At 36.9% G+C, this 13447-nt stretch overlaps 1 protein-coding gene across 12 annotated transcripts in view; it reads right to left on the bottom strand.

Moving 5' to 3' along the window:
• NUP98 (nucleoporin 98 and 96 precursor) overlaps nucleotides 1-13447 on the bottom strand; it is a 105463-nt gene that overhangs the window by 15949 nt on the left and 76067 nt on the right. For all 12 annotated transcript variants that reach the window (XM_067038783.1, XM_067038786.1, XM_059068717.2 and 9 more), the window contains 5 exons: nucleotides 10674-10851; nucleotides 9717-9881; nucleotides 3643-3825; nucleotides 2756-2912; nucleotides 857-1286 (listed from right to left, as the gene is read on the bottom strand). In XM_067038783.1, coding sequence (XP_066894884.1) covers nucleotides 857-1286; nucleotides 2756-2912; nucleotides 3643-3825; nucleotides 9717-9881; nucleotides 10674-10851 — 1113 coding nt within the window. The remainder of the gene's footprint in view (nucleotides 1-856; nucleotides 1287-2755; nucleotides 2913-3642; nucleotides 3826-9716; nucleotides 9882-10673; nucleotides 10852-13447) is intronic.

Genomic DNA, 13447 nt, shown 5'->3' with positions numbered 1-13447 from the left:
ACCAGCCTTGATCCAATTTTTAAGACTGACATTAACAACCTCTAAAATATTATGACATCATGGATAACCTGGGTTTAGGATCAATATTCCTAATTGTGAGGTACAAGAGATGCTGTTGGTTTTTTATTTCTTCAAAATTAACTTTAAAAACTAATAATAATAGGTGATCATAGTCACTTAATCTGTAGTAAAGATAGCACAGTTTGTTACAATTATGAAAACAGAAAAATTTTACAAAAAACTGTATGCATACTACATAATGACTATCAGAACACTATATACATTTATATATATATATAAAATCAGTACGGCAATATATAGTATAAAAAGTATATACAGAACTATAATCACACATATGTAAATATTAATGGTGGGAACTGTGTAGAGATATATAACATGTATAATTATCATATGTCATCTTATTTCCAAATACTTGTGTATGGATTATCCACAGTTCATACATTTACCTTATTAAGTCTAAGATACAGGGAATGTGCTTTAATGAGAATATACCTTATTATGAAGAAATTACCAATATCTAAGTGAGAAAATAGAAAAATGACTAATGCAATAAAAAGGATGAAAACTCAAGGAATGCTGTAGCATTAGCTTTGAGTCCGTTACTTTTCCAACTAAAGTTTAACCATCAGATAACTATTCTATACTCTTCATACCTTGATGGTACAAATGGAGCTATTAATTATTTTAGTTTTTAATTATACAAATAAAATTGTGCTAAGAATATATCTAGAAAGATCACAAAGCAGGGCCCTGAATATGGGTCTCCTGGTGATAAAAAGCTTTTTCTCACCTACCACGTTGCCCTTCTCAAAAAGCATAAGGATACGTGACTCACGATTTAACAGCTACTGGATTAGGCAGGAATCCATATTCCATAGAATCAGCAATCTGATGATTTTCCAGTTCCTGAGGGCCACTCAGCTGTTCTCCACTATTAGCAAGAGTCCAGTTGGGGCCCCAACCAACCCGAAATGAGCGTCCCATAAATAGGGCCAGGTCCATCAGGAGTTTCCCCTTTCCATAGGTGACAGACTTTTCAAGAGGGACTAGGCCTGGTTGTCTGCGTGTACCCACTGTTTTCAACTGAACCTCAGGGGCTGGGCTGGGCACCGTAAACACAGAGGTCAGGGGTGGAGGGACAGACCAAGGGGATGTGGATGGAATATTCATCAATGACGATGTTCTGGGAGTGCGACACTCTTGTAAAGAGGCACTTGGTGAAAGAAAAGTTCCACTTGCAAATTTTGATTGTAGTAACCCACCTACTAAAATAAGGGGAAAAAAAGACTATTAGAAAATACAGTCTATTGATTCTTGAACAACAACAACCATCAAGGCTGAAATTATAGTTTTATTAAGCTATTTAAATCAGATATAGATGACCAGGAACAGCTTATATCAGACTCTACAGAAATTCCTCTTTCACACAGGAAATCAAGGCAGGAATTCTAATGATGATGATGTCACCAACAATAACATTACTACTACTACTATTTAAAAAAACTATCTAGCACTTATCTGCAGCAGACTCTATATAAGCCATTTATATACACTGTTTCATTTCATCCTTCAATAACTTTAAATGAAGAACATTACAGTCCTCACTTTATAGATGGGAAAGCTGGGCTCAGTTAAGTGACTTTTCCAAATCCACAAAGCTACTAAGTGGCAGGACTGAGAGATAAACCCAGCTAAGTCTGACACCAATGCTCATGCCCTTATCAGAATGCCAAATGTAATCTTTCTTAGTCAATATAAAAAGTTGGTAAGATCAAAAGTCAAATTCATACCACTCCCATGCTCAATGTTAGACTTAAGAAAACAGAAACCCATCTGTGATTGCATATATGCCTTTCAGAGGCATCTTGTGATTGCATATATGCCTTTCAGAAGGATAGTTCTTGTTATTTTTGCCTGTTTTCCAATTTTATGTATTTCCTGTCTAAAGCAAGGAGTTAGTTACTAAAGTATGAGATTTTCATGTAGTGTTCATTACGAAAAAGCTTGCTATAAATGTTTAACTGATGCTTTATTAAAGTATTTTTAAAAAGGAAAGTTAACTAGGGTACTCAAAAGAATTGAAAAACAAACATTTAGTTTTTAAGGCAACATGACAAATCTCTTCCTGGTAGTTCCTCTGGCTTTCAAAATGTTTTGAAATTACACCTGCTGAACTCCTTTATTGATATTAATACTCTACCTCCAATCCCACATAGTTACAAGCCCACTAGAAGGGATAAGAAAAGCTTTAAAATGTAACAGGTAAGTGCTGTCCTGGGAATTTCGGAAGGTTTAGGGAAGGTAGAAATCTGAAAAGATTTGCACATTATAAGAAGAAATATTTACCCCTAGAAAGTAATAAGGATAGTGTTAGAACTGCACAAAAAGAGTACGTACAGAGCAAGACAACTTGCTGATTCCTCTAAGGTATGATAAAAATTAGGAAATCTGAGCTTACTATCTAACCCACATTCATAAGCAAATAAAAACATGCCCCCCAACAAAACAAATGCTTTTTTTCTCCATACAACTTCTGCATCTGCACCAATGACCATGTTTTTTAAAAACTGGCCCCACCTAACAGGTACATTTATAAGAGTACATTTCTGCTTGGCATCATTATGTCATATGCCTTTAGGGAGTTGTTTGCTAAAGAAGTCGACTCAGCTTAGAAGATGATATGTGAAAAGCCAGACTTTACAGCTTTCTTGCAAAAGAGCATCTTTTACAGTACCTAATGAACGGGATTTTGATGAGTGGGTTGCTGAAATGGGAAGCCTGGGAGAACAGATTTCTTGAGACGTATCTGCTTTAGAAGGAAGGCGACTGAAGCGTTGATCCAGGACCATATCTACATCTTCTTCATCAGCAAGCAATGATGCTTTCATGATCTAAAAAGGCAATATCTATAGAATGAATGTGCTCTCCCAAATCCAAAGGCCATAAAAGAAAAATGCAGTTTACAACAACCAATTTTTAAAAAGCTCTGTCTCAAGCTGTGTCCAGAGCTAGTATAATATTCGTGTGACTGACTGTTCCACTGTATGTGCCTGAAGGATAGAAGTTATATAAAACTCCTCTGCTTTGTATATACAGTCTCACCAGAGGCTGGCACACAGCAGTTGCTCACATGTCTGCTGAATGAATTAATTTCAAAGTCAAATATAAGTCAAAGGCTAAATTCATAATATGACAAAAGGCACAGGAAGGGGGAAGTTGAGACAGAGCTTAAAGAAACTTGTACCTACAATTTAAAAAAAGCAAAAAATAAACATATGAACAAACAAAACTCCTGTGGAGCACTTTCCAGAGCTTCAAAACCTCTCTGTAAAGTAAATGAAATTAATATTTTATAGTGCTCACATTAAATGACTTGCCTAAAGTCACACAGTAACAGTTACAAAACTGGGGTTAGAATCCAGGTCTTCTGAATCTCACTATAGCCTTCCTCCCACGAATGGGAAAATGATGCCTAAACATGGGCCATGTTCCTGGTTTTTCTCATTCCAGAGACCACTCAACGCTCTTAAGTGATTAATGAAAGAAAAAGCCTGATGTTATGAAAGGAAGATAAATATTAGTTTGGATTCCTATTGTAGTAAGAGTGGGTTAGGACTTCACCTGTAAGACATGTGGATTAATTCCCAGTGAAGACGCAATGTGTGTTGAGGCAGACACAGGTTCCTGATCCTCAGGCACGCTCTCTTCTAACATGGAATCCAAAACTGGCTCCTGGGTGATATCTACCATGTCACTGTCCAGCTCCACAACCCTCCCTAACTGCTCCACCTCTGGGCTCTGGCTCTGTAGACAGCAGAAAGATCAGGGAAGCAGCATTAAATGACACCAAATAGACACAGAGCTTCTAGACCATATTTACTTTATTCAAAATATGATACAACAGTATTAGATTCTGCCCATTCCATCATAATATGAGGTAGCATATTTTCTAAAGAGGATTTAAAAATTACCCCCAAATTCATCTATTAGTACTTGGGATCCAAATGAGGATTCATGGAATCACCCTTTTGTAATATTATGGTCTGGACCCTGGAACCTAAGCCAGCACCCATACTGAACATATATTCTTCTTGAGACAAAGATTATGCCTTACTTGATTTAGTTAGCAACTATAATTTCCTGATTTACACAGGGTTACCCTTCCCTCACATTGCCTTGCAGTCAGAAGCCATTGGGAAAAGAGAATAAAAGATACAAATATCAAAGTCTCCAGTAACTCTGCATTTTCTTAAAGAAAACATTTAGACATAAATTTCTAGTTATCACAAACACAATTTTGGGCCTGGAATTTATCTTTCAGGAGACTGAATCCTAAGGTTAGCTGGGCTCTACCTGTGCAGTATCATATCAGATGACGAACATGTACTCTAATTTCCCAAAAGAAAAAACAAAGTTCTATTAGGAACAATTTTTGTCTGGGAATAATTCCTTCATGTTTAAATGTGTCAAAAGTTAGATTTACACTTATTAAGCAGTTTTAAAGATACAGCCATGATTAACAGTCTATGGTTTGAAAAGGTAAACATTCATAAAGCTGAAATACACTATAAAATTGGCTCAGTGCGAATTCATTAAATATGTCCTAAACTTGCATATGACCTGGTAAGATGTTAACAAGTGGCTAAGCCAATTTATGAAACATTCTCAAATCTAAAAGTTCTTCCAATTAGTTTTCTTCCATAATCTCAGCTGTAGATTACTAACCTCCCACAATTTTTGGCTTATCTTTCATGAGTGGCCTATTTCATGCTAAACTTCAAATGGATGCTATTGTACAACAGGTGGTTAAAAAAAAAGTTTCATGATTTCTTTGAACCAAGAAACAACCATTAGCATAACTTTTTAAACTTTATTTTCAATGGTATATTATCTATTACTCCCCTGCATTCCTTTAACAAATATCCTTACTGAAAGAATGACTATTTCCACCTATAACTGTAGAAAAGTTGAGGTGTTGGAAACGTGGTGAACTGCCACTTATGTTGTGAACAATCCCCAAGGACTGCTCTAACAAACTGGAGGCTAGATAATGGTTAAAAGACAAAAATGATACTATTTTTTACCTATTGGGGAGGCTATAGGCAGGTCTAACTACTTTTACGTTTTAAAATTCTGGAAAAAAAGTTAAAAGCAGCCCTGGTGGTGATCCTCCCATTATAATAACATGAATTATGGGAACACTCCAATGCCCTCTGGTCTGTTAACTTTTAACCAATTCACTTTCAGGAATAGTTCTGAAATTCCCCATCCTCTGTCAACCTGTCAGGATACCCTCTTCTGCTGGGCTCTCATAACACCTTGTCTATACCTATTTTATACACTGTATCATGGTATAATTCCTTGTGTGTGTGTGTATACACACACACCCACCCACACACATACACACATATATATTTGACCCAACAGATTGTGAAGGCTTGAAAGTAGAGATTATAGCCTACTGTTTTCTGTATCTAACACCAAGCACATTGTTAAATTCACCAAAACACTTTGTTATTTCTACTGGCTAATGTAGTGTCTGCCACACGGTAGAAAAAGCTAATACCTATGAAAGATAAGAAGGAGCGAATATAGGTGCAAGGAAAGGAAGGAGGAGGAGGAGGGTTTCAATTTACTATACTATTCAACAAAGGAATAACAGTAACAGCAAGAGATGGTCACTTAGAACACTTTTAGGCAAAGTGGCAGGATTTCATCAAGTAACTAGATTAGAGACCTAAAGGACTCAGCCTATCTTTAAGAAAGCTAAGGATCAAGGTTTTATTTGCTTCATCCTCATGCATAGACTTCAAAGCTACCATCATCTAATAAGTGGACAGGAGGAAGTGAATCTGAAACTATGAGGATCTGGTAAACTCCTAGAAACCCCATGTGTGAATTTCATTTAACTATATCTAAGTAATTGCAACAAACTACCCCAACAGATGTTATTTTCAGAGAAATCTTGGGAGATCAGGTGCTTCCTCAAAGCTAGTACTAGAAAGAAAAGTAGACAATAAAAAAAATTGGTGACACAGAAAGACCTGAGTAAGGAAAGAAGGGAGTAAAAAAGCAGCCCATCAAATACTAAGTAAACAGACAAGATCTACAAAATGACTCTCTTTAGATATACGGAGGGTGATGTTTCATGACTGCAACTTTTAATGTTTTTAGAAACCTCCACTCTCCAGCTCAAAAGAATCTTCCTCATGTAAACAATACCCTAAAGATAAAGCATCTCTTAATCCAATAAAGTAATGCAATGAAGTTAAATCAAGATACCCTTATTCAACAAAGGGTAAATATCCAATCCAAGATCAAACCCATGTTTAAATAATTCATATTGTTCTCCCAGCCAAATAGCCTAATCCAGTATATAAATACTACTATTGCCTGCCTCCAAAACAACTCATTTTCTAACAGCAAAGAACATTTTATATTCATTTTGCTGGAAAATCAGCCCTGTCAACAATACTGTGGTTCAAAAGCAATCCCATGTCAGGGTTACAAGGGCCCATTGAAGTGTGCATGTTTCTACACATACATTCATGGATATTACTGCAGGAGGCATAGGATTCAATAACATGAATATCTGAAAAAGGCTTGTGGCTACAGAATTATTTTATATATAATATGTATAAATTACATAAAATATAAATTAAAATATATATTGATTCACTGGCTAAATTTAGATACCTGCCACTTTATTTTTTAAAACAAGTAAACACAAGATAAAATGGAATTTTCTTATAAATTCTAATCACGTTATTCCTTTAAAAAACTTTTAAAGTTTTTTTTTTTTTTTTTGCGGTACGCAGACCTCTCACTGCTGAGGCCTCTCCTGTTGCGGAGTACAGGCTCCGGACGCACAGGCCCAGCAGCCATGGATCATGGGCCCAGCCGCTCCGCAGCATGTGGGATCCTCCCGGACTGGGGCATGAACCTGCATCCCCTGCATCGGCAGGTGGACCCTCAACCACTGCACCACCAGGGAAGACCTTAAAGTTATTTGAATGTACTCACCGAGTAAACAATGCTAAGTTTCTGACCAAGTCAACTAGTGTGTCTTGATGGTACTGAACACAAGTTACATTTCAGTATAAGGCTTTGGAAAAAGCGACATGTCTCTCTACCTCACTGCTAAAGATCTAAAGTCTTTCGAAAGTTTCGAAATGAGGCTACATACCTCAATCATCTGCGGGAAAGCATTTGAAATATAAATATGCCTGAGCCCCAATGCCAGATACATGGAATCAAAGCTCTCCAAGGTATTGATGCAGTTGGCTGAAAATTGGGTCTTAGATCAGCATTTTAGAACAAATGTTCTAACTATCAAACAAATGTTTCTGCAACTGCCCTAATTCACCTATGATGAAGGGTTTTCTGCCAACATTTTCTCTAACTTAAAAGGCATAGATAGGGAGTTCCCTGGTGGCCTAGTGGTTAGGATTTGGTGCTTGCACTGCTGTAGCCGGGGTTCAATCCCTGGTCGGGGAACTGTGATCCCACAAGCCGTGCAGCGCAGTCAAAAAAAAAAAGGCATAGAAGAGATTACATAAAAATATAGTTACCTTTCTGTTTCCTGGTTGCTTAGATTCACTTGATTTTTTAGGAGCAAAGCAAGGTTTAAGAATGAACTGCAAAGAGGGGACTGAGGATATTATACAAAAGATAGTAGAATAAATGTAACCATTAAACAAAACTATATATCTTCCTAATGCCTTAAGGACACCCCCCCCCCCAACACTGCTAAAGTCAGAGAACCTGAGATTGTGTACAGGGGGGGAAAGAAAGCTACAGCGGACTGAAGGAACACCATATCACGGAAATCAACCCCTCCAGGGAGCCAGGTGACAATGTGAAGACAGTCATCTTGACACTGGGATGAGAAGACTGTGCTGTTTCCAGTTTATTCAGATGGCTCAAGTATTTTCCTCATGCCAAGTAAAATGTAGGTCCTGCTGCTAATAACTCAAAAAACTGTGCAACCACTGGCATTTCCCCTAACTTCACTTAGGTCACTGGGCATTACAAAAGAAGAGTTCTCCGAAGTCCCCCATCATTGTTCTAACACATTAGCCTAAATATCTAAACAAGTCTACCCATTTCTCCCTTCTGCATCCAAAAGGTCAAAGACCACCCACTTCCTCAATCAAAGGAGATATCTGGATAAAATACCTATTCACTATATTCTCTTTGCCTATCTTGATCCTTACCACCTCTCCTTTCTCCTTTCTCCTTTCTCCTTTTCTGAAATTTTCTGGTGCTCAGTTTTTCAAAAGAACTCTCACCTACTGTAGTGCCATCACAGGAATTTATTATCTCTTACTATTTGTATTCTGGAAATAAAAGAGCCTAAAAACCACTGATGGTCAACATTACATAAATTTGCTCTATCTGTCCACAAGATGAAGCTTTTCTTTTTCAGCTGTATCTTTAAGGAGCCTACATATTACTTTTATTGGCAGAAAAGGTGGCTATCTGACTCTTATCCAAAGAAATACATATATAGTATACTGCAAGATTGGAAAGAGAGATGATACAAAGCATATGATTCAGACAAAATGAATGTGGGCAACTGGAAAACCAAGTCCATTTACAGCATTTCTTTAGTTCAGAAGAGATGTATTCTAAATAGAGGGGTATTCTAAAGGCTAAAATTATAAACATAAAAGTCAACATATTTCCCATTTCCCACTTATATCATACCCTCCCCCTCACCCTGTACACACAAACATGAACAGATATACACAAAAGTCTCCAAAGTGCCTCCCAAGAAATTATTTAATCAATCATAAAAATCGCACATTTCAGCAGCCATAAGAATTGTAGCATGGAAAATTCCAAAGGTCCTGCTTTTAGCAGCTGAGAGGTAGAGGATGCTTTACAAAGACATATTATATCAAGTTCTCTTCTTTGAGATGAGTATGGCAGCACAGAAAAAAAAATTGTTATAACCTGATTGAATATAAACAACATTCAAATGAAAGTAAAACTCTCTTATGAGTTGGCAAAGAAACTACCTGATATTTAAATTACAAACCTTTCCTTATAAGGACAAAAGGTTTATACTAGCTTAACAATACTGAAAAAGAGTGTGGTACAGGTAATTGCAATAAATGATGCAGCCCCTACTCTCCCCAAGCCAACAATTCATTTGTATTCTAAAGCTTTATGTATTTTCATAAAGATTATGTATTTTCAAAATACAAATATCAAGAGATTACCTGAAGTGTAAGCAAACAACTTGAGAAAAATGGAGTTAAAAACCCTTGCAGAAAGCTAACTGAACTTTTAAAAAAAACATGGAGGTAAAGTTTAAGATTAAACTGCACATCAGGTAGTCAACAAAAGTCGGGTTTACTTTGCATCAACCCACACAAGCAAAATACTATCTTAAGTTGATCACTGAGCAGAGAATTCAGCAAGTCCAAATGAAGAGAGAGGGAGGTGTTTAAGAATGACAATCTGTAGAAGGAATGATCCAAACAGCAAGAGAATTCTTTGAATCTCTCAAGTAAACAACAGATGCCAGTAACACCTCATGCCCTCCCTTGTAATTGTCTTAACATGATTGCCAATACATTTGTACTCTTCAAAGTTCCGGGGTCATAAAACAGCTTTGTACTAGCTGAATGACTTGCTTTCAAAGTCTGTATCATGGACTCCATTCAAATTCATTGTCCCGTCTCTACCTGGGGCGGAGCTGCTGGTTTGCCATTAAGAGCCATCTGGAATGGGGTGGCCTGGCCTGCAGGAGGTAAAGGGGTAGTCTTCAACTTCTTTGTACTAGTTTTGGATGGCCGTTCCTCCTCCTCTTCATCAGAATCCTGAAGGCCATACTTAGAAAAATGAGAGACCTAAGGAAGAGAAGAATCCAACAAAATCAGTTTTAACACTGCTATATTCAGAAGGGCTTCCATTATACTTGCCCTTGCAATCTTACAGAATTAGCTTCAAAAAAAAGAAAAAGAGAGAGAGATCAAAATATTTAAAGCACAATGAAATGTCACGTATCACACTTTACTGTTTTTTCCTAAGATTCAGATGATGTTTGGTGCGTGTACTAGTTGCTCATATAATTACTAACTTTCTATATTAATACAGGAAACCAAATCCAGAAGAGTCATTGCTATTCGGTATATATGTATATACTGTGTGCGTGCGCACGCGCGCGTGTGTATATGTACTGCCTAGTTGTTCCCTACCTACACAAGGGCCTTCAACAAGCTAAATAATCCAACTGGTCTAGAAGAGAAAGAATCCACTGGACTAAACTATCAAGGAAGGGAGGAAGTCAACCTCTACATACCCAGAAATCTTTAAAAGAATAAAAAATTATTTAGGAAGAGGTGATCTATCAAGAGACAAAAATTGTGCCTGATGTCCCCAAGGATGCCACAAATTAGAAAAACACACCGAAGAAGTATATCTAAATGGTCATAAGATGGGGTGTAGAACTTGAATCATGTGCTCAAAAAGTTTATAATAGCTCCTTACTGCTCTGGGGTTTAATGAGATGTGTAATTTGAAGCAAATTATGATGTATCTCTATATCTATTTCCTAATTTGTAGAAATAGAATTTTAAAAAGGATCTCTTCTAACACAGTTTATAACTACAGTTTATACGAACTAGGTTAAATGACTATACCTTAAATACCCAAGAACCAGTTTCAGGACGGTACTCTTTGAACTGAGCTCCCTGTTTCCTTGAAACTGCTTCCAATCTTCCCTCATAGTTGATATCAGCAAGTCGATCTGGGCTCTTTATTAAACAACGAGATGTTTTATCTGTTGGCCAAACTCCATCCAATGTAACTTCAGCCTTCCTGTAATGTACAATCAAGTAAAGTGTAAATGTTTCATATTTATGACCAGAAAGCCAAGTAACACATATATACACAGCAAATAAAGGTACCTGTGTTACTGTGGAATTATTCTGCAGGTGTTTCATAAACTTGAGTCTTGGCTCCCAAGGTAGATGGGCTTAAGAGTAAGGAATTACCCCCACATCAACTAGCTAAATATCTGGTTCAAGAGTGTCAAACCCCACTTACTTCAAACTACCATGGTACATCAATTATTTCCAATCCGATTTTTTTTTTTAGTAAATTTATTCATTTAGGGCTGCGTTGGGTCTTCATTGCCGCGTGCGGGCTTTTCTCTAGTTGTGGCAAACGGGGGCTACTCTTCGTTGCGGTGGCTTCTCTTGCTGCGGAGCACGGGCTCTAGGCATGCGGGCTTCAGTAGTTGCAGGACATGGGCTCAGTAGTTGTTGCGCACAGGCTTATTTGCTCCGTGGCATGTGGGATGTTCCTGGGCCAGGGCTCGAACCCGTGTCCCCTGCATTGGCAGGAGGATTCTTAAGCACTGTGGCAGGCAGATTCTTAACCACTGCGCCACCAGGGTCCCCACTCTGATTTTAGTAACACTTAAGCTATGCATCCTCGACCAAGTCCAGTGTTAATAGTCCAGTGCAAAGACCTAAGTCTTAGTGAAGGTCTTAAAGTGCTATTGTACATAACAACAACAGTAATAATAGCAGCAACTACCATTAACAATGAATGCCTGCAGAATGAGGTATCAGGAACATCACAGTATTAACCATTAAATAATGAGTGTGAATTGATAATAATGGTAATGTAATCCTTCTAATAGCAATATTTGAGATCAAGGACTGTGTCCTATTCATCCAGTATGTCTTGCATTTAGTACAGTGATTACCACATAATAATAGATGACTTTTTAACATTAATTTTTATTGTGGTTAAAAAGGCATAACAAAAGTTATCACCATTCTGTCAGTTTCTATGAATCTGACTCTCTACATGCCTCAAATAAGTTGACTCATACATTATTTGTCTTTCTGCAAGCAACTGGCTTATTTCACTTAGTATTATGTCCTGAAGGTTCTTCCGTTCTGTAGCATGTATCAAAGTTTCCTTCCTTTTTAAAGCTAAATAATATTCATCTGTGTGTACATACATTTTGTTTATTCATGGACACTTGGGTTTCTTCTACCTCTTGGCTATTATGAACAGTGCTGCTATGAATACGGGTGTATACATATTTTTTCAAGACTATTTTTCAATTCTTTTGTATATATACTCAGAAGTAGAATTGCTGGTTCATTTTTAATTTTTTGAGGAACCACCATACATACTCTTTCCCATAGCAGCTGCACCACATTTTACATTCCCACCAACAATACACAAAGGTTCTAATTTCTCCACACTCTTGCAAAAACGTGTTATTTTTCTTTTAAAGTAACCTCTAAGGGGTGTGATAACTCACTGTGGTTTTGATTTGCATTTCCCTAATTATTATCAATGTTGAGCATCTTTTCATATGCTTGTTGGCCACTTGTTTATCATATTTGGAGAATCATGTATTCAAGTCCTTTGCCCATTTTTAATTAGATTGTTTTTTTTAATGGTTGAGCTATAGAAGTTCTTTATATTCTGGATATTAACCCTTATTAGATACAGGATTTGCTGGCTTTTCACTCTGTTGATTATGCCCTTTGATGTACGGAAGTTTTAAATTTTGATGTAGTCCAGTTTGTTTATTTTTACTATTTGTTGCCTATGCATTCAGTGTTGTACCCAGGAAATCCTTGCCATATATGTTGTGAGACATATTCTAAGAGTTTTATAGTTTTAAGTCTTATGTTTTAGGTCTTTGATCAATTTTGAGTTCATTTTTATTTATGGCATAAGGTAAAGGTACAACTTCATTCTTCTGTTGTGGATATCCAGTTTTCCCAAAACCATTTGCTGAAGAGATTGTTCTTTCTCCATTGCATGGTCTTGGCAACCCTGTCAACATTTAACCATATATGTGTGGCTCTCTATTCTGTTCCATTACTCTATATATGTCTGTCTTTATGCCAGTAACACACTGTTTTGGTTACTGTAGCTTTGTTTTTCAAGTCAGGAAGTGTGCGTCCTCCAGCTCTGTTACTTTTCAAGATTAGTCTGGCTATTCGTGGTACCCTTGAGATTCCGTATGTTTTAGGATCATTTTTTCTATTTCTGCAAAAGATGCAGTTGGGATTTTGATAGGGATTGCATTAAATCAGTAGACTGCTTTGAGTAGTATGGACATCTTAACAATTTTAAGTCTTCCTATCCATGAACATAGGATACCTATTCATTTATATGTCTTCTTTAATTTCTCTCAGCAGCGTTTTGTAGTTTTCAGTGTACAAGTCTTTTGCCTCCTTGGTTAAGTTTATACCTAAGTACTTTATTCTTCTTGATGCTACTGTAAATGAATCTGTCTTCTTAACTTCCTTTTCAGATAATTGTTAGTGTACAGAAACTCAACTATTTTTTGCGTGTTGATTTTGTACCTTGCTAAATTTGTTTATTAGCTGTAAAGTTTTCTGTGGAATCTTTAGGCTTTCTACATATAAGGTCACAT

Source organism: Kogia breviceps, chromosome 7 (assembly GCF_026419965.1).
Source record: "Kogia breviceps isolate mKogBre1 chromosome 7, mKogBre1 haplotype 1, whole genome shotgun sequence".
In the NCBI taxonomy this organism is placed as follows: Eukaryota; Metazoa; Chordata; class Mammalia; order Artiodactyla; family Physeteridae; genus Kogia; species Kogia breviceps.
Note: the sequence above shows the minus strand (reverse complement) of the source record. Positions and strands in the feature narration are given on the sequence as shown.